General features: G+C 40.3%; 1 protein-coding gene across 17 annotated transcripts in view; it reads right to left on the bottom strand.

The window, feature by feature from the left end:
- Positions 1–20,792, bottom strand: part of DTNA (dystrobrevin alpha) — a 693,791-nt gene that overhangs the window by 250,436 nt on the left and 422,563 nt on the right. For 9 of the 17 annotated variants that reach the window (XM_086965707.1, XM_086965712.1, XM_086965710.1 and 6 more), the window contains exon 10: positions 13,628–13,711. In XM_086965707.1, coding sequence (XP_086821833.1) covers positions 13,628–13,711 — 84 coding nt within the window. Of the gene's footprint in view, positions 1–1,758; positions 1,849–13,627; positions 13,712–20,792 lie in introns of all 17 variants that reach the window. The other 8 variants (XM_086965704.1, XM_086965706.1, XM_086965705.1 and 5 more) reach the window with 1 other exon arrangement.

Genomic DNA, 20,792 nt, shown 5'->3' with positions numbered 1-20,792 from the left:
AGCTAAATAAACTCATCTTTCAAATAATCCCTGAAATCTGGTATTGTACCCTTCAAATTCAAGCAGGGCACAATTGAGCTGCTGTTAGGAAAGAAAAGCCAATTTGGATCGGATCCAGAAGATGTACTGAATTACCATCCCATCGTTCTTCTCCTTGCTACAGACAAAATGTAGGAGCCTCTTGTTGCATTCCAGCTTTCTTCCTTTATCGAAAGTCATGTCTTCTTGGATGATGGTCAGGTTGGTTTTAGGCCTAATCACAGCACTGAGTCAGCCCTGTTGGTAGTGACTTAAGATCTCAAAACTGTAACCGAAAGAAATTCCACCTGTCCTTTAATTTTGTTAGGTATCTTAGCTGCCTTTGACACCAAAGATCATAATAACTTAGCAGCTAGGTTGAAACAATAGATTGTCAAAAGCACTGCCCTTGACTGGTCTGTTACCTTTATCACTTGAAGATCCTAAAAAATGAAGTTCAGCAACTTTTCTTCTTCAGCTGCTATTCCTAACACTGAAGTCCCCCAAGGCTCCGTTCTTGCCTCCTCCTTTATAATGTCTATGTACTTCCTCCAGCACTTCTCACTAGTATGTTCTGGTGCTCATTATAAACATACACTGATGAAATGCAGCTCTTTTTTTCAGATCACTGAGCAAGGTTATCAACCCGATACCTTGATGAGCTGCCTTTGTAATGTCACAAATTGATGAGAAGATGGACGTCTTGTTAGTGGGCAGAAACAAGGCGTTAGTTACTTGATCCCTTTCCTATTCATAAGAATGCGATCAAATAACCAGGTGTGAAATTAGAAGTTCATCTTAAAGTAGATTCTCACATTTCTGCAGCAGACTTTAACTGCATCTTATACTTTCATAAATTAAGGCCTCTGTGCCCACATCTTTCCGAAAAAGGTAGACACTTAGTCATTTCAGCTATCATAGGTGCAAGGCTAGATTACTGCACATCTCCCTAGTTTGGGTATCTATGTGTCAAATCCACAGACTTCAAGTTATTCACAATCAAATAGCAAGATTGATTGCAAAGGATGACTATTTTTCGTCTGCCAGCTCTTTTCTCCAGAGGTTACACTGGGTTTCTATTCAGCAAAGAATTTTCTTTCAGACTCTGAGTATCCTGTTTAAGGGTCTGGAAAAGTCTTTTCTAGGCCTCCTTAGCTCAAGGGCAAAACATGAAGTGCCCCAGATATTCAGTTCACCAAAGCCAACCAATTAGTTGTTCCACATTTTAATAAGTCTTCTTGTGAAGGTATGTCTTTGCTGCACTGGGTTTACAGCTTTGGAACAACCTCCACTCTGTTGTAAACGACTCAGACACTTTCCTGATCTTCAGGAAAAGACTTACACCTCAACTCTTTATTTTGTAACCATCATTATCATTCTCACTTCTTACTGTTTAAGCACCAAAGGACCTGTGGGTGGTTGTTGCGCTTTATACATTTAAATGAACAAAGCATAGCATAAGAGACTAAGAGAGAGGGCGAGAGCAAGTGGAAGCAAGGGAAAGTGAGTGAAAGAGACCAAGTAAGCAACTGAGAACTGATACCAAATTGATTGACCAGGTTATAAGATTCAGGATATTGGTGAAATGTAGACAGGATATCATTGAAACGGAGCAGCTGAAACCATGTATTATTGGGAAAGTTTCACCAACAGAAATAAGACTTTGTGGACTGAACACTTATGGTTTAGTACATCCTATGCCGGCTACAGTGGTTAGTGTTTTAGTACTTCTTTACTGACCGTGAATTGTCGTGCAGCTGATTTGCAAACAGCTTTATAAAAGAATGCTCATCAGCCAGGGGACTGCTGCTATTTACCCCCTCCTGTAACCTGAATAATTCAAACAATAAAGCCAGGGATTAAATCTGTGCCAGCATGCAGACAGCTTTCAATGCAAAACATGCTCGGCAATTGACACAAAAATTATGCGCCAAAGCTTGACAGAGTATTAAGAACATTAAAACACAATAGAATGCAAACAAACGCATATAATAATCAATCAGAACATTAGTAACGTGACCAGGTGACTCCATATCCCCAATTCCTCTGTATCCGTTTAACAACCTAATTCAAGCTGGGTGTTGGAGTCCTACATCACTTCCAATGAAGGAATACACCTGAAAACAATGATGTATAAAAGCAAAGTTCAAGACTGGAGCATTGCAAACTCAATGATAGGGAGTCATCTTGTAACCTTAAACTTTCAGCAACAAAGCCACAGTATTGTTAGGGAGCAAAAAACACATTTCACATTACAAGGTTTAGCAAAATCTAAACACAGCAAGGAAGCAGTCGACGCACCTGCTGCATTATATTCTGTGTTTATAGTGATAGCAGACTGAGTTAAAATAAGCAATGCCTTACCAGCTACGGGCATGACCTAAAAGCCATTACCAGAAGAAGCCTAAATATTCAAAATATGATCACATTGGTTCTACAGGCTTCAGGACTGTTAGGAAATAGCCTTCATTCAGTGGCCAACAACTTAGAATATTTTAAATGGTCAAGGTTTTAGAGCATTCAAGATTTCTAACTTGATGCAAGTTTGAGATTCTAGTGCATTGATATCATTTTGAGGTTTTAGAGCATTCCAGATTTTGAACTTGCTGCTGATGAGAGCTAAGGTTTTTAGTATGTAAATTGAGACTTCAACCCTAGTGCTTAAGTGCAGTTTTAGAGCATTCAAAATGTTAGTACAGTTTTAAATGTAAAATATTATTTGTACTTAAGATTTCAGAGCATTTGAGGATTTAGTGTTTGACGTTTCAAACCTGATAATGAAAACACGATTTTAGGCATTCGCGATATTGAACCTGATGCTAGTTTGAGATTTTGAAATCATTACAGGTGTCAGATTTAGGAGGATTCAAGATCTGTAAACAGTTGTTAGCTCAACATTTGTGAGTATTCAAGATTTTACAACTGAAGCTCCTGAATAGAAGAGTTTTGAAGCAAGAGCCTGATTTGAGGCCCTAGTAGATAGGAGCATCTCTGAATTTTTAGTGAGAAAATAAATGCTGCTGAGGATCACATCAACGTTTTTTGCATCACAATTTGTACCTAAGCGATTCAATTAGTGCAGCAAACACTGAGATCTGAATGCTTAGATTATATTAACCTCTGGACTAAAGCCAGACCAACATGCTTTGTCTCCTTCAAGGCAACGAGACCTTGACATCTGCATTTCTATAAACAGTCTAAACTGTTTTGTATTTGTAAATTGTGGTCTACATCTTCAAAAGCTTAAAGGAGCAATTTGAATGTATGTGCGTAGCATATTTTGACTGTTACTAGATAATTGTATTGAATTTCAAAGAAATATTCTCGTAAAATGTTTTAGAGTAATACAAAACAGCACATAATATTAAAAAGAAAGCATCTTATAACAGAATGTAATCTTATCTACAACAAGGTATAAAGTTCTTTACAATGACAATAGTCAACAATGAGTTCATTACACTGCCAACAGTTAAAGCAATCTAATAATACTAATAGAACAGTCACCAACGAATTCAACAATAAATGTTGTAAACTAAATTTAAAACTCATGAGATCAATTAACTTAATAAGTGCACTATCGCAAGAAACTACAATCTAAAATTAAAGCATGAAAAAAATTAGAAAAACTGTAGATCACTAAAATGTTCTACTTTGGGCAAGTAACATCCAAGGGCGGCTCCAATACCCAAAAATTTAAAAGAAAATAGAATGTGGAAAGCTTCCTGTCTGGTGCGACATCCATATTTTAAAAATATAGGATTTAGATTTGTTTCCCTTTCATTAACAATGATTTCAGTCCAACGAGTGCACTATATTTAACATTCAGGCAGTAGAAACAGGGATTCAGATTCAGACATATGATGGTATGATCATATGTCTGAATCTGCATCATAACACCTTTGATTTGCTAAGATGGATTAGTCTGAATCCTATTTCACATAATTTGACTTCTTAAAGTTTTGGTGGGAATTTCTGACAAGTAAGACAAAATGCCACCAACACCAAACTGCAATTCTAGCTTACCAGGTGACCACCAAAGCCTTAACTTTGAATGTAGAGCAGTTTAAAGAATTTTAAAAATCCAGGCATTGGGTTTTAGAGAGCAATTTCTAAGAGGGAAATGAGAACTTCTAAGCTATGTTTTCATTTCATAGGAACTGAAGACTGTTTTTCAAACAAATGTTTTCAACACAGTCCCACACAACCGTGGGATCTAGTGATAATAATTCAGTGCCATAAAGGGCTTGGGGTAATAAATTTGCTGAGCTTGTTTTTTAAAGGGACAAATGAGTTAACACCATATTTAAATTCAAATCTCTTAAGAACATCTATTATAGCTAAAACTGAATATTTTGAAACTATTAAATATATGTCTCAACTAAGTGTTTCAGCAAACTACAAGCCAAAGTATTTATAACTTCAATAATTTCTTACCTATTTTTGAGGTTGTTTTCACGGAACATTTGGAATTACTTAATTCTCTTAGAAAAAAATCAAAGTTTTAGTCTTTGATATGGTAATAGTTTGTTGATGAAGCATTAATCGTTTAGGGCACTGATTTTACTTTGAAGGCAACCAGTGAGTAGTCTAATAAAATCAGGTTATCAGCATACAGTAACCACGGGATAATCTCATTACTGATTTTGGGTGGAAAAGGATGGGTCACTGCAATATTCTTTTGGAAAGTCGTCCAAAAATAAACTAAAAGAAAAGGAGGCCAAGATACAACCCTGCTTAAACCGTTTTCAACCAGAATCTTAGAAGAGAGGGTACGTACCACTGTTATTAAGATTAACTTGGACTCAATTCTGTGAGTGAAACAGATGTATAATGTATAAAAGACCTTCATGAATCTTATAGTTTTTAAGTATGTACCACAGCAAACTTTGATCCATAGGTCAAAAGGTGCACAAAGATTGACAAAGCAGCATCAAGGCTTTTCAACTGCATCTTTTACTCTTCTTGATAAATCCAAATGAATAAAACAATGTTCAATTGTCAAATGGTAATGTCTAAAACCTTCCTGGTCCCTAGGGGTTAGGTCCTCACTGGAAACCCCATTTTCAGGACACTGTAGTACTGTTCTCAGAAAAATCTTAAATGTGGTGTCCAGCAAATTTAACCTATAATTTGATGGGTCAGTTTGGTCATCCTCCTTTAAAATAGATGTAAGAATTACTCTATTCCAGGAACACGGAATGGAGCCGTGAATTGTTACCCACTGAAAGAAGATACTGAGTAAGGAAGCACATCAAAAATAATGAGTTTTGAATAAAATTGCAGGAAGGTATTTGGTCCTCAAGTGTGAGTAAGTTTTAAATTCTCAATCTTTTTAGACAAAGGCCAGTTTCCTACAGTAGTTATAGAACAAGGCAAGGGTTATAAATCCCATCTTCTTTCATGGGATACGATCCTTAGTCCTTGTTGTATAGACCGGTAATGGGAATACACCTGTATTCATGGGGAATTGAGATTTCAAGGCTTGTTGGTGAAAAAGTGATTGCCTTGTTTACTAAAGACCAACATTTTTTTATTATGTCCTATATTAAGGGCTGAAAACATTTGGAGGCAGAATGAATTATAGTTTTCAAATCTCTTATGTAAAATAAGACAACAGTAGCACCTTTTCAAGGTTTTCCATTTTCTACTACTTGAGAATTCTCATCATTAGAGATTTTACAACAAGCCAAATTACGTTTTTTACTAAATGTCTGACATTCTGATTTAAACCAACCCATTAGTTGTGTATTTTCCTCTTGGGACGACAACATTAATGGTGACTGTTTTGGTTTTCAAGATGTGAGAGACATTAATGATCATACATTCATACAAAGTTAGATCATAAGCCACCTATGTAAAGGATACTGGTGGACTGGAAACTAATCTTAAATTCACAGAGATTATTGCCTGCAATTTGGACTCCTCATGTGGAAGCATGAGGATGTACATTTTAAAATTGGAACCACAAAATAGCACTAACAATATTTGGAGAGTTTTCAAGAGCCAGGTCACCACATATCGCAAAACCAAACACCCTGAAAGATTTAATAATGTTAAGATGTTCTGCAGATAGGAAAATAAAATCAATCTGCTCTTTTGGTGCCATGTATAAAAGTTGGATGTGCAGGGCTATCTTTAAGAAAATGGCAATTTAGCTTTACTAAATTAGGTTGTACTAACAACAAAAGTATTTGCTTGGCTTTTAATGAGTCAGCCAAGATGATACTATTAGCTCAGGTATTTTGAATGTGCAAATCTTCTCTGCAAGTACACTGTCTAGGTGGTTTAGTAGAAGTTTAGGATTGAAGTCCCCTGATATGAAAAACATTGCTGTATGGTGAAGAGTCCCAATGCTGAATTAATCTCTGTACAGTTCTGTTAGCTTGTCTTTAAAATTAGTAGGATTAGGAGGAACATAAATGATTACACAAACCAATAAATTGCATAGTGACCAAGATTGCATAAGCTCAATGTACACTGATAAGACCTAAGCCATTCAGTAACTAGGGAAAACATTTTGTATGGAGCTAACTTGCCCCAAGGTAACTAGGCCTCCCCACAGCAGCTATATTCAGGCAACATCTTTTTTGTGCCACGCAAATAACTGTCTCGGTCCCTTTTCCCTGTGTATGCCAATGTTTTTTTTATGCTACTTAAGTGCCTGTCTGATGCAATGCACCCAAAGATGACTATAATGTTTATTATATGTTAGCAAATCTGTCATTTGTATAATACTGAAATTCACATTTTCTGGCCTTGTTCGAAAAATAAAAATCTAAAAAGTAACTGTACTGGTCCATCTGGGAATTTTTCATGAACAGTGGTAGGGGAGGTTGCAGACACTTTGAATGGTTGGACGACATGAGTGGAGATAGACTTGCCCTCTTGAGTAGCTCCTTGGCCGATATAGTTAGATTTAAGAGCCAACTCTAAGAGGAGTTTGAGAATTCTTCCACGTGAATTTCTTATTAAAATGTGTGCAGTTTAGAACACTTCTGGTTATCAGCAAAATAGACTGAGCTACATGTAGTCTCACAATCACTAGTTAGAACGATACCCTTCTAAAGCTATGTTTGTTGTATTAAATAATAAATGAAAACTGAGAGTTATAGATATTAAGCAAGACAAAAAGCAAGGCATATATATATCCCTCACCTCCAGTTCAGAGGTTATGATCCAGGGGATCAAACACTGGAACACAACAGCACTGGATGAAGCACCCTCGATACAGGGAGTCTTATCTTGACTCAGATGACCACTGTCCAGGGCAGTGTAACACAAAGAGGAAATTGGTTCTGAAAGAATCCTGGGCTAAACATCAGTAGAATTCAATAATCCATTAGGGCAACTTTTATTTCACTTGATCATCAAAGGAAGTCCGTGGCAAGTGGGGTTGGATCTCAGCAGCTTGCATCCTAAGGTTTCTTACACAGCACATTTCATTCCCTTTCATTGCACAGCATTCAACATGATGGGGGTCAGAGAAAACTAGTAGATATGAATGTTTGTAAAATCTTAAAAAAGACTTACAGAACTGTGTCGTGTGCTTGATTAAACAGATCATTCATGTTTATTTGAAGACATTAAAGTTCTGTTTAAAACTGATAATGGTCATCTTACAGAGCAAGGATGTGCAATGCTCCTGGTCCATTTGGAGGGTGCCTTAAGCTGAGGGGTACTAGTAAGGATGATACAGAAATGTTCCAAAGGGGTTTGAGAACATAACGACCCTTCCAACAGATATACTGTTTACACACCAGGGAGCATAACTTTCTAGAGGTCAAATAATAGCTAAAAAGCCTAAATGACGGCAAACAGATCTTTGATGGTTCCTTCCATGCAAGTGTAGCTCCAACTGTGTTTCTCTGCCTTTTACCATGAACAATAACACCAGACACGTGATTTCCCATGCAGGAAAAGGGACAGTTGGGATGACTTCAATGAATGAAATATCTTTTCCCATGTTTAAATAAAGTTAACTGAATAAAAATGGCATTGGTCAAGCCACTGAGTGGTGTACATCCTGATTCACAAAAAACGTAACATGTTCACCAAAAGTTGACAAAAACAGCATTGACAATAGTTCAAATCTAACCAGCTCAGAAACTGATAGTACTAGTTAATAACTACATTCAATACACCAAAGTACTTTATAAGGTGACTAATACCACTAAACACCAATAATTCATACTATTTTGAAGTAGTCTGAATGTTGAGTAGTTTACTAGCAGCATATCCTAGGGTGCTGTTTGCCATTTCTGCGCTGAACCAGCAGCACAACCAGATGTCTGACTTGACATTTATTATTTCCACCAGGTTCGACTAACTTACGCTGTGGCTTATACACACCTGAAGCAAAACACCAGTTATGCTTTCTGAATTGGTGCCTAGCAAAACTGTCTTGTTCCCCACAAGGCACCTCATCCTAAGGAAGTCATTTTTGAAGGAAGACGGGATGTGATTACGAAGGAAGACAAGAAAGAGTGGAGTGAGAATAATTCAGTTGAGAAGCTTTTTTTAAACCACTTGTCTTCTTGGCACATATTTTTGATCAGTCGCTGAAGCCTATTGATACTCCTAGGTGATCAACTAAGGTCTGTATGGTCATTCTGAGGTTCAATGTGGAGAAGTGTGGCTCACTGGTTAGAGGAGGCAGACCTGGAAGCAGAGGTCAGCCCGGGACCTGGGTTCAATTCCCGGCTGGGCGGGGTCTTGAGTCCTAAAAATGAACATGGACTCGACAATTCTCGCTCCGGTGCCTATTCAATTCACGGGTTCACACTCGGCGACTCTGGGCAATAGCTTGCTTAATCTCCACAACGGCCCCTCGCGGCGGGATGCCTGGCTTTCACCTTGCGGATACCCTGCTGGGGTTATCTCACAGGGGAATACCAGGACGGGTTCCCTAAGCAAGCGCTTAGAAACCGCTCGGTGATTTGCGCTATATAAATTCCTGTACATTTACAATGTCTTCTGCAGGTTCTGAACAAACCATCTCTGGTAACTGGATGTGTGGCAGATGCTGGGGTTCTGGTGAGTTGGAGCCTTACAACCGAAAATGTGACACATTAATTCGTACTGAGTGATCATTCTAGGAGGCTCCTGTAAAAAAGGATAGGGGGAGAGAGAGAGGTTGGTCGGTCCATCATAGTCCTCTCAAAAGTTAAATCACACAACCAAGGTATGATGTTATGAATTGGTGTTCACCTTTGAGTCTGTTTGAACAGACTCAGATAGAAAAAGGGGAGTATAGGGGATAATCACTAATTATGGGGCATCACTTTGTAGGATATAAGGACCCTCACCAATTGAAGTGGCATGCTTCATCATTGGGTCCTGCTGGGGGGATGGGGTGCAATACCCAACGGGCATTCTTTAAGGAGTGTACACGTCAGAGATGCTACAGTGGTCAACTTTACTGGCCTGCACTGGCTACCAAAGGTGTTGTCTTATTGTACATTCCACTTTACCAAAGCCTACCAATGAGAGAATGCTGGTTTGATTTGCGAGCTGTTTTATTTGAATTAGGCGCCTTGACGCCCATTGGGCAAAGTTTGCGCATGACAAAACTCATTTCATTCATTCATTCATTCAGTGGCAGCCAAATATACTGGCCTTACTGTACATTCCACTTTGCAATAGGTTTATAGGTGCACTGTGGCTTGCTGTCCCACTTATAATAATATTAGAGGCAATTGGCTGAAGGATTTAGAAATTATGATGCCTCTGATATACCCGATACGTGGGATGGTCTTGCATTTGACATAGTGGCAGGAGTACTGAGCATTTTAATGGTTTAACACACAATGTACTAATCAGTTTTTCAAACTCCAAAACTGGGAATCCAATGGATAGCAATTTTCATATCTAGACGCAACATGTTGTAGGCATCCCTTCTAAATACAGAATCAATATCTTATGTATCAATGACTTGCAACTGAAATCTGGTTGTAAAACATTGAAAATGTACTTACTCCTCAAAGGAGGTGGTAATGCATTTGCAAAAAGAAATGGGTCCCCTTTGTGAAAGTTAAAAAAAAAAAGTTTGTTGACGACTAGGCAGTGGTAGAAATGACCACTGCCTCTCTTCATCAAAATATAAAAAGAGATCTTTTTTTTTAACTCAGCCCTGTTTCCTTTAAGACAATTTGGCTGCATTTAAACAAAAAGTTTGCTTATTTAAAAGCAATCACAGATATGGCGGTCTGCTATACTCCAGCAGGTCACCATCTCTGTGATGGCCTCCAATCGCAGTGAATCGTAGTTTGCAACCTACCTCGTTAATGTTCATGAGGTAGGCCAGATTGCAACCCACCATAATTCGGAATTTGAAGAACTGACCTATTATTACAAAATCTTTACGATTTGCAAAAAATACTGGTCGCAGTTTGCAATCAGTATTTTATGACCATGTAATTTGTATGCCTGGCCATATTTTCTATTGCCTCCTCTACCTTCAATTTAAACTTTTCTGTTGTACTAACGCACTGAGACCTAGACTCTTTCTTCCATTTTGTTCAGACAGAGCTATGCTGATCACTACTGACGTGAAGTAGTGAAAAGTAACTCTATTTTATGATGGCTGACTGCTTGACAAAGGATGCAGGAGGACACGTTTCCACATGGTGCCCAACAATCTATGGCCGTTTACGCCATAAAAACATGCTTATTTTTGTACATAATTTAAGAATAATATCATTGGCTATACAAATCACATGAGCATCAAGGGTTTACTTTAAACACCATCAGTCATCTCAGCAGGCATGTAGACAACAGATTGCCTTTATAACTCTTTAGGCATACATCGTATACACAATAGGGTGGACAAGGTTTTTTCTGTGATATATTTACATGATTATTGTGCATGGTGTCAGATGTATATCAAAGTATAGAGAATGAATGGATGGAAACTTAAAAAGCACTGATGACAGCCACATAAAAGGGCGGCTGTCACTGAAATATGGGGTTATTTTAGGTACACACCCGTAATTTGGCTAGGTTGCCATTTAGGAATAACTGATTGCCATTACCTCTATTGAGGCACACATCTTATACATACCAGTGTGGATAAGGGTTTGTCTGTAACATGTTTGAAGATTACTAAAGACCATTTTACAAAAAAAATAACTATAACATCCAGTTCAGCGAATTATTCAGATTATTCGCTAAAAACAATTATATCGGTGTTAGTGGAATATCTATACACAAATTATGTAAACCAATTTGTGTGACAGTTTTCACTTAAGACAAATGTGAATGGAGAAATCAATAAAAAAAATGTGTGTGAGGTAATATTGCCAGGCATGCAAGGGTGCATCCATGAAGTAGTTTGCGTGTTTCCAGGGTAATGGAACAAATGATGTGGGATTAATTGAGTTGGCCATAGGTCAGACCCTCCATTTACACTACAACTTGGTATTTGTTTAGACGATTCTTCAGCATCCTTCTTATCAGGTGATTGAGATAATAAGTATGTTGGAATAACTTCTGAGCATGATCATCATCAGTCTCTGCACGTGATACGCTTGAGATACAATTAATGTTGTGTAACTTGGACTCAGTACTAGTGCTTGAGTGTACAATTACTGATACCACGTACATGGACTAAAAGTCCGTAAAGATTGTGTAATAACTTAACACTTGAGCACAGCTAGGAATACATATTGTGGTGAAGGGGCATCTGCATGATCATGCATCACTGGTCATCGTTTGTAATTACCGAAAATATGCCTCATAGACGGTAGTTCTCAATTCGAAACAGACCCACTATGACACACATTTATAAGCACTAAACACACATGCACAGAAAATTGGTTACAATAAGGTGTGACTTTATCCCTTCATCATTGTTTGGTGATGGGACACTTGGTTTAACAATTCCTTAGTCGCTACTGCCAAGATACGCAATGTTGCTAGTTCAGAGACCCCGATTTAATGGTGGTGAGAAGGGTGAGAAATGGAAAATGTCTAACCGGAACGCTACAATGTATATGGCACCATGAATGATCAACCAGTTAATTCTTACTTGGTAACTAGACAGATGACACCATGCACCCACACTATGATTATATGATCTCATTCACTTAGTTGTTTTCGCATTGGTTCTTATCTTTCGATGCATAGTTTACTGCACAACTAGTTGTGTTGTTTACATGAGGATTTCACGTGCTAAGTGCATTGTTCTGATTAAAATTTTGATTGTTACTGAGAATTCACTGGATGAAGTGCTACGAAGCATAAAATGCATTGGTATGATTGTGTAAATGTGGTTAAGAAATACAAAGAATGAAAAGATGAAATTGCTGAAATAAAGCATATTATTGATCATTCAGACAGTATTATAATAACTATGAAAATAATAATAAATCTAAACAGCCTTAACAAAAGCAACTTCTCAAGTTTTCTTTTTTAAACGGGATGTATATTGAAATATATACAAAGCACAATGCAAGACCCAATATAAACAGTAAAATCAGCAAGTGAGCGCAAAAGTTGCTCTGGGATTGATATCCACAGATCTATTGTGGCCAACAAGCCAACCATAAAATGTCAACTATATTTATCACATATGCACTGGAGTTGCAGAGTTCCAAGATGAGTTCCGGAGAGTAGAAGCCACTTTTCTCACATTGTGTACATCAGGCTGTGGCTTCAGCAGTGCTGCTCTGTAGGCAGAAGCAGCCCACTATTCATGGATGGCTGACCGGCATACCTCTACCAAAATCCCCTTTTCCCATTTTAGTAGGTATGCATGATCAGGGACAGGAGCATAGACAGTGGAATCCACAGATGCAGTTATTTGTTTGTTCACTTTAGTGCCTGTTGTCAGTTCTGAGGTTAAATGCTCAGCCACAATAACAAATCCAAGACAATAAGATGGTTTACTGGATATTTATAATGTTATAGTAATCTTTCTCTAATTACACTGTGGCCTGTATGTAACAAGAGCTAATCTCACAAAATGTGGACAGCTTTGGTGCATGGTGTGATCTGCCTGGCTTCCTTTGATGCCCTTCTTCCTCCTCTGTGACATGAGGTTGAAAAGTGGAGAATTACGAGGTAGACATCGAAACAGTTGAGTGAACAGTCATCAGATCCCACAAAAAAATTGCTTAACTGATTTGCACAATGGAGATGCGGTTCTGGGAAACTAGATGGCCAGGAGAAGGCTTCTCTAAAAGATCAGCTTTTACACAAACTACAGTTTTGTAAATCAATTGGTCTGTACAATTAATTATAATTAAAGTAGGGAGGTATTATTTTTATGGTAGAGAGCCTGCGTACGACTGATACCTCCATAACATATTCTAGAACAACAGAGATCTATACAAAGGCATTGAGCCTGTTTTTGACACAATGAATCTTTAGGATTTGGTTACAAAGCCCATCCCTCCCTCCCTAGATCAGTATTTTAAAAATATTTATATGTAACTGCACTGTGATGGCGAGGATCTTCTACAGGGGTTCTCAAGTCTACCACACCAAGGTTGTCATATGGCCATTCTTCCTGTTTCTAGTTGACAAACACAAATGTGTACATTCAACAGAATTCTTTATACTTTCAAACCAAACTTTCGCATAGTATGTATTATATTAACTCAGCACTCACCTTTTGTTTGTGAAAGGACTTCCTGAGGAGGGAACAGAGTGCGAGAAGATTGTATCGTTCATGCTGGTTACAGGTCTAGGCGGCCTAAAAAAATGACAATTACAAATTCTTTTAATTACGTCATTCTTTGCATAATTCGTAACTTTAGTATTTAACACTATAAAGCAATTTTACTAGGAGTTCACTGGTTTCATGAACTATGTTTTAGATATTTCATACGATAGATCTGGTCTGGTGACAGCATCACACATGTGTCTGAAGCCCCTGCGGTGAACAAAACAATCTATTCAGCACCGGCATCACCACTTAAGCCTCACAGTATTGCAACAAATATCAGTATCCTTTTTTAGGCAAATGTATACTGTTATGGACATGTTCATATTTTGGGATAACAGTGCAAACAGTTTTTTTTAAAAATAATTATTTTTATTAAACATGATCGACAATATTCAGCATTGACAATCATGAGCACGAGACAGTACAAGAACAGTGGAAAAATAACCAAACAGACTAGATCAGATTATAGTTGCATACTGAGACCCCTTTGTTTTGTGTGTTTTTCCAAATTTCATGACATTCTGTTTGTTACTTTTACAGTAATTTTAATATTAAGAAACGTACAACCACTTAGGAACTATGTAAAAAATTGTGTAAATTCACAGACTTATAGTGGTTTGGAAAACTAACTGGATTTTATTCAGCCATCTTTTTAGTTTGCAGACCCTTGGAAAAGAATCACCAGACCTCTCAGAAGAAAAAGTCTAAATAGCCTATAACAAGAGATATGCTTGGTAGCAATAATATTCCATAAAGAACACAATGAATGATTCTAGATGGGTGAGGAAAGAGTATGCCATAAAATGCAAGCTCTCAAATACTGTAAAATTCAGGAACCTCATTTGAAAGTTTGAGGACTTCATAGATGAACCTAATAGCACAGTTAGAGGCACAATATTTTAGAAACCAGGTAAAATTGTATATGCCAATTTGTATACAACTCTAAAACTCACTGACAATACTTGAATGAAAAAATATTAATATTAAGACACAACAAAAATGTATTTGGGGATTTTGTACACATGCATGGAAAGTGGATACTTCCTAGCCACTTTTGACACTCTTGACAATTTTGCGCAGGATAAGCTGTTATTGAATGTGATTCAATTTCAACAAAAGGGTCAATCTTCATAATCAACCATACAAACATTTTTGTCCTTTCAGTTTTGAACTTTTAGTTTATATGCACTGTCATTCAAGGTACTAAACAGTAGTGGAGCCTAAAAAAATGTGTTGATTGTTCATCAGGATTTTTTGTTTGAGTTGAGCGTAAAAAACACTGAACAGTTCAGCACCCATGTAGCTTGCTGGAAGAGTTAATGTTAGCTCTGCCTCCCATTGTGTGTTTTTGTTTAGAAATAGGTCAAACAACAAGTACTAAATGGTTCTATAGTGTTAACATGCCAGCATGTGAAGAATTTGCAGATCCTATTATGAACAGTTTTGACTTTATAGACTTCTACCAAGAGTGTAGTGAGTTGTGGTGGGGGATGGCTTACTGAATACACAATATTTAATTGGAAAAACTGAATCTTAGTATGGTAGAGGGTCACAATTCCTGATGTCTGTAGTAATAACTTAGAAACAAAAGTTATCTAAAAATAGCTTGGATAATGTTCCCTGATAAATACAAAACTAGAATATCGCAACACAGGTTACAAAAGGCCACTGAATATTAATGAGACAATTGTTTTTTTTGTTGCTGTATGAGCCTAGAAAATTTGTAAGGGAGAATCAGTGGAAAATAAGATACCCTCGCAGAGTTAGTAAACATTTATTAAATGCTGATGATCTCTGCTCACTCTACAGATGTGCAAAGCAGCCAGGTGCAAAACCAGACCAGAGATACAAACACATAGTACTCATAGGGAAGCACTGTACTTACCAAGTATCACTGTGGCAGCAGTGACAAAACAGAAAATAAAATAGTTAAACATGTTAACCGCAGTTTTGCTGACATCACTTAACTCTGTGTTAGTTTAATATTTGTTTCACATTGAACTACAGCTGAAAACTCTAAACGTAGGTGAGCAGGAGTTTGTAAGGTGTTTCGCCCTTGCAAAGAGGTTAGTTCAAAGGGGGCATTATTGTGATGCAAATGAGATTCATAGGCTAGCGACAAATCATTCACAGAAATATGAAATATCAGATTTAAAATAAATATCCTTTGGGACTGCGTGTACTTTTTATCGCCATATAGTAGTCTATGTCCAATCTGTGTTAGAATGCATCAGGATTTTTTTTTCCAGAAAACGACCGTATTTCCACACATGAAGAATATAGGTGTTTGGCAACCATATAACACACAATGATTTGTTCATAACAGTGTAGGAAATATTTTAGACTTCATACTGGCAACTAACTTTCAGGCACAGATTTTGCTAGCGGTGGTATCAAATCTATATTTCAGAACACTTTCTTACATTGCACTAATTCGAGTGGAAAATTAGACATTGCTTTATTCCTTGACCAGTTACACAATTGTAGCTAATGCCATGTATAGCTTGCAGTCAGTACAATGTCTAATGTTTGTTCAGTAGGTGCAAGAAAAAACGTTGACAGCCTAACGTTGACAGCCTATCTGCTGAAGTCGCCATATTCAATATTCAATAGAAAAACTGAAAGAATATCTGTACTGCACATAATTTGGGAGGTATTCTAACAGATTTCGATAAAACAGTTTATAGAACAAGCATTTGCAATGCAATAGGTCTCACATTTGCGAGAGTTTGAACTATTGGTTTTGCAGATTATATTGTTTTTAAGTTATGTGGTTTGAATTGGAATTGTGAGCTGTGAAATTGTGTTGGGTGGAACTCTGTGGCGTGTAGTGAAATTATGTGGTATGGTGAATAGATGGGGTGAGAGTTGTATAAAATAGATAGAAAAGTAAGATTGAGAGGGATAGTTAGTTTGTGTATGAAGTGGTGAATGAAATCTAGATAGAGTAGTAGAAATAGTGTGTGTGAGAGAGAATGAAGGGGAGAGAAGGTTATAGACACATAAAGAGGCTGTATTTGAGTACGCACAAGACAGAGAAAGAATTGGAGGCGAGTGTGTGTTTGAGGTTTTATTTTTTGAAAAGTTATGGTAAAGAAACTGTGCTGAAAGACCTAAAGTGAACTAATATGAGAAATGTTGGTTCAGTGCGTTCTTGTGCATTGGAATTTGGAGGATAGTAATTATGAGGTATTAAGTGTAGTGGACTTATGTGTAGTGGTGTTGTGTGTCGAGGAGTGGCATGTGTTGCATGGATGTATGTGGTGTCGAATTTATATGGCAGGATGTGGAATTTTGTGGTGTGAATTGGATGTATGTGGTGTGTAGTGGAATTATGTACTGTGAAGTGAAGGTTTGTGCAGTGGAATGGAATTGTGTGGAGTTGAATTGTGTTGCATGGACTTGTGTTGCACTGTGCAGAATTATGTTGAGTGGAATTATGTGGCATGGTGTGGAGTGTATTTATGTGGAGTGTTGCAATGCGGCATTGATTAGATTTAGGTGAAGTCTGATAATGTGCTATTGAGTGGAGTGTAATGAGAATTTGCCTAGCCTTGGTGCTGGTAAGTTCCAATTCTATTAAGGACTCAGAGGCGAGGATTATGCCATTCTTTCATCGCTTTATTCTCCACAGCAGCAAGAAAAAATATATCACAAACTACTTTTCCCATGACCATTCGGGAAAAAAACAAAGTCAAACATGAGTCCTATCACAGTGTCCATGCACCGGTAGTTCCCATCATGCTTCGCTGTTCTTGCCTCCTCCTCTTTCTTCGCGCGAAGCTGTAACCCAAGTCCAATCACGCATCTTGTTTTGAATTCTCCGTACCTGCAAGAGAACACACCATCAGATCTATTCCGTTCCAACAGAACGTCAGCAGTAAAAAGGAAGAGCAGTACATTGCAGAGCAAGAGCCGTATATCCATTAGAGGAACATAAACGCTTTACTTACTATGCATACGGGGAGGGTCCACTTCAAAGAAGTCACTGGGAGGGATAATCCTCGCCTCCGAGTCCTTAATAGAATTGGAACTTACAAGCACTAAGGCTAGGCGAATTCTCATTCTATGGCAGGACCGGAGGCTTCGGATTATGCCAGTTCAAAGCTTATCGACCACCAGCCGAGCCACTTCGATAACTGGCTTGAAATAGAACCTCTTGAACGTGGAGTCCGAGGACCAATTAGCCGCTCTCATCAAATCCTCCAGTCGAGCCCCAAGGACAAAAGCTTTAGCGGCCATAGCTCCTCTCGCTGAGTGAGCCCCAAATTGCTTGGTATCAATCCCCGCCTCCTGCATCACCCAACGCACCCAACGGGCGATCGTTGGCGAAGTAACTGCCTTATACGGTTTTCGCAGGGCAATAAGTAGTTGTCACTCACCCGGAGGGCGAGTATTTTCAGTCATATCTTCATAAGCACGGAGGCACTGCACCACACACAGTTTGGGGGAGTCCTGAATGGCCGGGTAGGAAATAACCCTAGTAAGGGTCTTGGTCCGCCTGCTGATTGTAAAAGAAACTCCCTCCGGAGAAAAAACCCTGGCCGTGATATCCAGCGCTCGCACGTCCGAGACTCGCCTGCAAGACACCAGGCACAATAACATGGCCAACTTAGCCGTCAACTCTTTACGAGATATGAACCCGTTCGGCTGCCAAGAAAGGAACAAATTCAACACCCTGTTCACGTCCCACAGGACGGAATACCGAGGCTCTGGCGGCAACGAAAGCTGTATACCTCTCAAAATCCTGCAAACAAAAGGGTGCTCACCAACCGGGGAACCCTGCACCAGGTCGTGTCCCGCCGAGATCGCCGACCTGAAAATATTGATCGATCGATAAGCCAGTCCTTGCTGAGCCATGTCAGCCATAAAATTCAGGACATGGACTACAGCTGCCCCCACGGGATCAAAACCCCGTCGCACACACCAACGGCTCCACCTATGCCACGCTGATCGGTAGCGTTTGGTCGTGCTGTCAGCCCAGGCCTTGGAAAGCAAGTCCTCTGCTTTTCCCGAAAGGCCAGGCAGCGTCCAGCGACGCCTGAGAGCCTCCTCGCCATCAGGCGCAGAGAGCCCTCCTGGACTAACCTGTGGGGAGCTCCTTCTGGATTCAGCAGAATGTGAGGAGACTGGGGGAGTAGGATTGGAGAATCCCAGGAAAGTTCCAGTAGAACCGGAAACCAAACTTGTGATCTCCACCACGGAGTGATCATCACCACCTGTGCTAACTGACGGCGCAGCAGCGCCGACACACGCGTTATCATCGAGAACGGTGGAAAAGCATACCCCTGCACGCCCGACCAGTCCTGGAGGAACGCATCGGTCGCCTCTGCTAGAGGGTCGGGGCGCCAGCTGAAATATCTCGGGAGCTGATGATCCAGGCGGGATGCAAAAAGGTCCACCGAGAACGGACCCCACCGGTCCGAGAGTCTGGAGAACAGAAGAGGATCCAGCTTCCAAACGCTGGCATCCATGATATTCCTCGAGTGCCAATCGGCCACCTCGTTCTGGCGACCCGGCAAATATTCTGCCGTGACCAACACCTGATGGTCCAGGCAAAAGTGCCAAAAGTCCCTGGCGAGGTCTGCCAGCATTTTGGACCTGGTGCCGCCCAGATGGTTGATGTAACGGACCGCCGACACGTTGTCCATCCTGAGAAGGACGCAAGATTGCACTCTGTCCTTGGTCCAACATTGCACCGCGAAGGAGCCCGCTAGTAACTCCAAGCAGTTGATATGTAAGGATTGCTCGAAAGCGGACCAGGCGCCGCCCGTGGAGAAATCTCCGCATCTGGCACCCCAGCCTGAACGACTGGCGTCCGACTCTATTACAATGTCGGGAGCCGAGCCGAAAATCGCACGGCCATTCCAGACCTCCATGTGCGTGAGCCACCACCTCATCTCGTCCCTCACATCGTCCGATAAAGGAATCAATTGAGAGAACGTTAGCCCCCTCCGGAGATGGTATGCCTTCAAGCGTTGCATGGCGCGATAATGGAGGGGGCCTGGGAAGATAGCCTGAATCGAAGACGACAACAGGCCCACTAACCGCGCCAGGTGACGCAAGGATATCAACTGTTTCGCCAGGGTTTGGCGCAATTCGTGTCTGATCCTCGACATCTTCCTGGCGGGCAGACTCAAGGTGGAAGATACTGAGTCTATGTTGAAGCAGAGAAAGGTCGCGCACTGCGCGGGAACCAGAAGAGACTTTTTCTCGTTGATCACGAACCCTAAGCCTTGAGAAGGTTGACTTCTGACTGCAACTGAAACCGCAGCCATCTGTGACATTGGTCCATGAGCAGCATGTCGTCTAGATATACGATCATCCTGACACCTTGGGCCCTCAAGGCCTCCACCGCCAGACGCAACACTTTTGTGAAGCACCATGGCGCCGAGGATAGCCCGAAAGGTAGAGTGGTGAACTCGTAGACCCGATCGTCCCACTTGAACTGGAGGAAACGCCGGTGTGGAGGGAAGATCGGGACTGCCAAGTAGAAGTCTTTTAAGTCGAGCCTGACCATCCAATCGGACGGACGTAAAACATCCCGCAAGCGATGAATCCCCTCCATTTTGAAATGGCGATAAACCAGCCATTCGTTGAACTCCTTTAAATTGATCACCGGGCGCCTGCCCCCGTCGACCAAGAAGAGATTGCTGATGAAACCTGAGGGGTGTTCGCAAGCGCAACAAATCGCCCCTTTTTGGAGGAGGGCCGCGACCTCTTCGCTCACCAAAGCCGCATCGCGCTGGGAAAAGGTAATGGGGCGAGGACGTTGAAGCTGACACGGACGGCCATGGAACTCCAATTGGAAGCCCTGCACCGTCTGCAGCACCCAGGCATCGCTGGTAAGGGAGGCCCACGCTGGAAAGAACTGCGCCAGTCGCCCCCCCACTCGCAAGCTCGCGGAAGGTAGCACACTCACCTCGACCACCGCCCTGATGTTGGCCTCTCTGAGCACCACGTCCTCCAAACTTCTGCCCTCTGGTGGGGTAGAAATTGTTGAATCGGGCCTTGTCTTGAAACTGCCCGCGTCCGGAGCCTTCTCCTCTGTCTGAGCTGGTGCCCTGACCGAACGAGCGGCCCCTGCCTCGTCCGGTCTAGTCAAAAA

The sequence above is a fragment of the Lissotriton vulgaris genome, chromosome 4_1, assembly GCF_964263255.1.
Source record: "Lissotriton vulgaris chromosome 4_1, aLisVul1.2, whole genome shotgun sequence".
Lineage (NCBI taxonomy): Eukaryota > Metazoa > Chordata > Amphibia > Caudata > Salamandridae > Lissotriton > Lissotriton vulgaris.
This window is presented reverse-complemented; position numbering and strand designations above follow the sequence as displayed.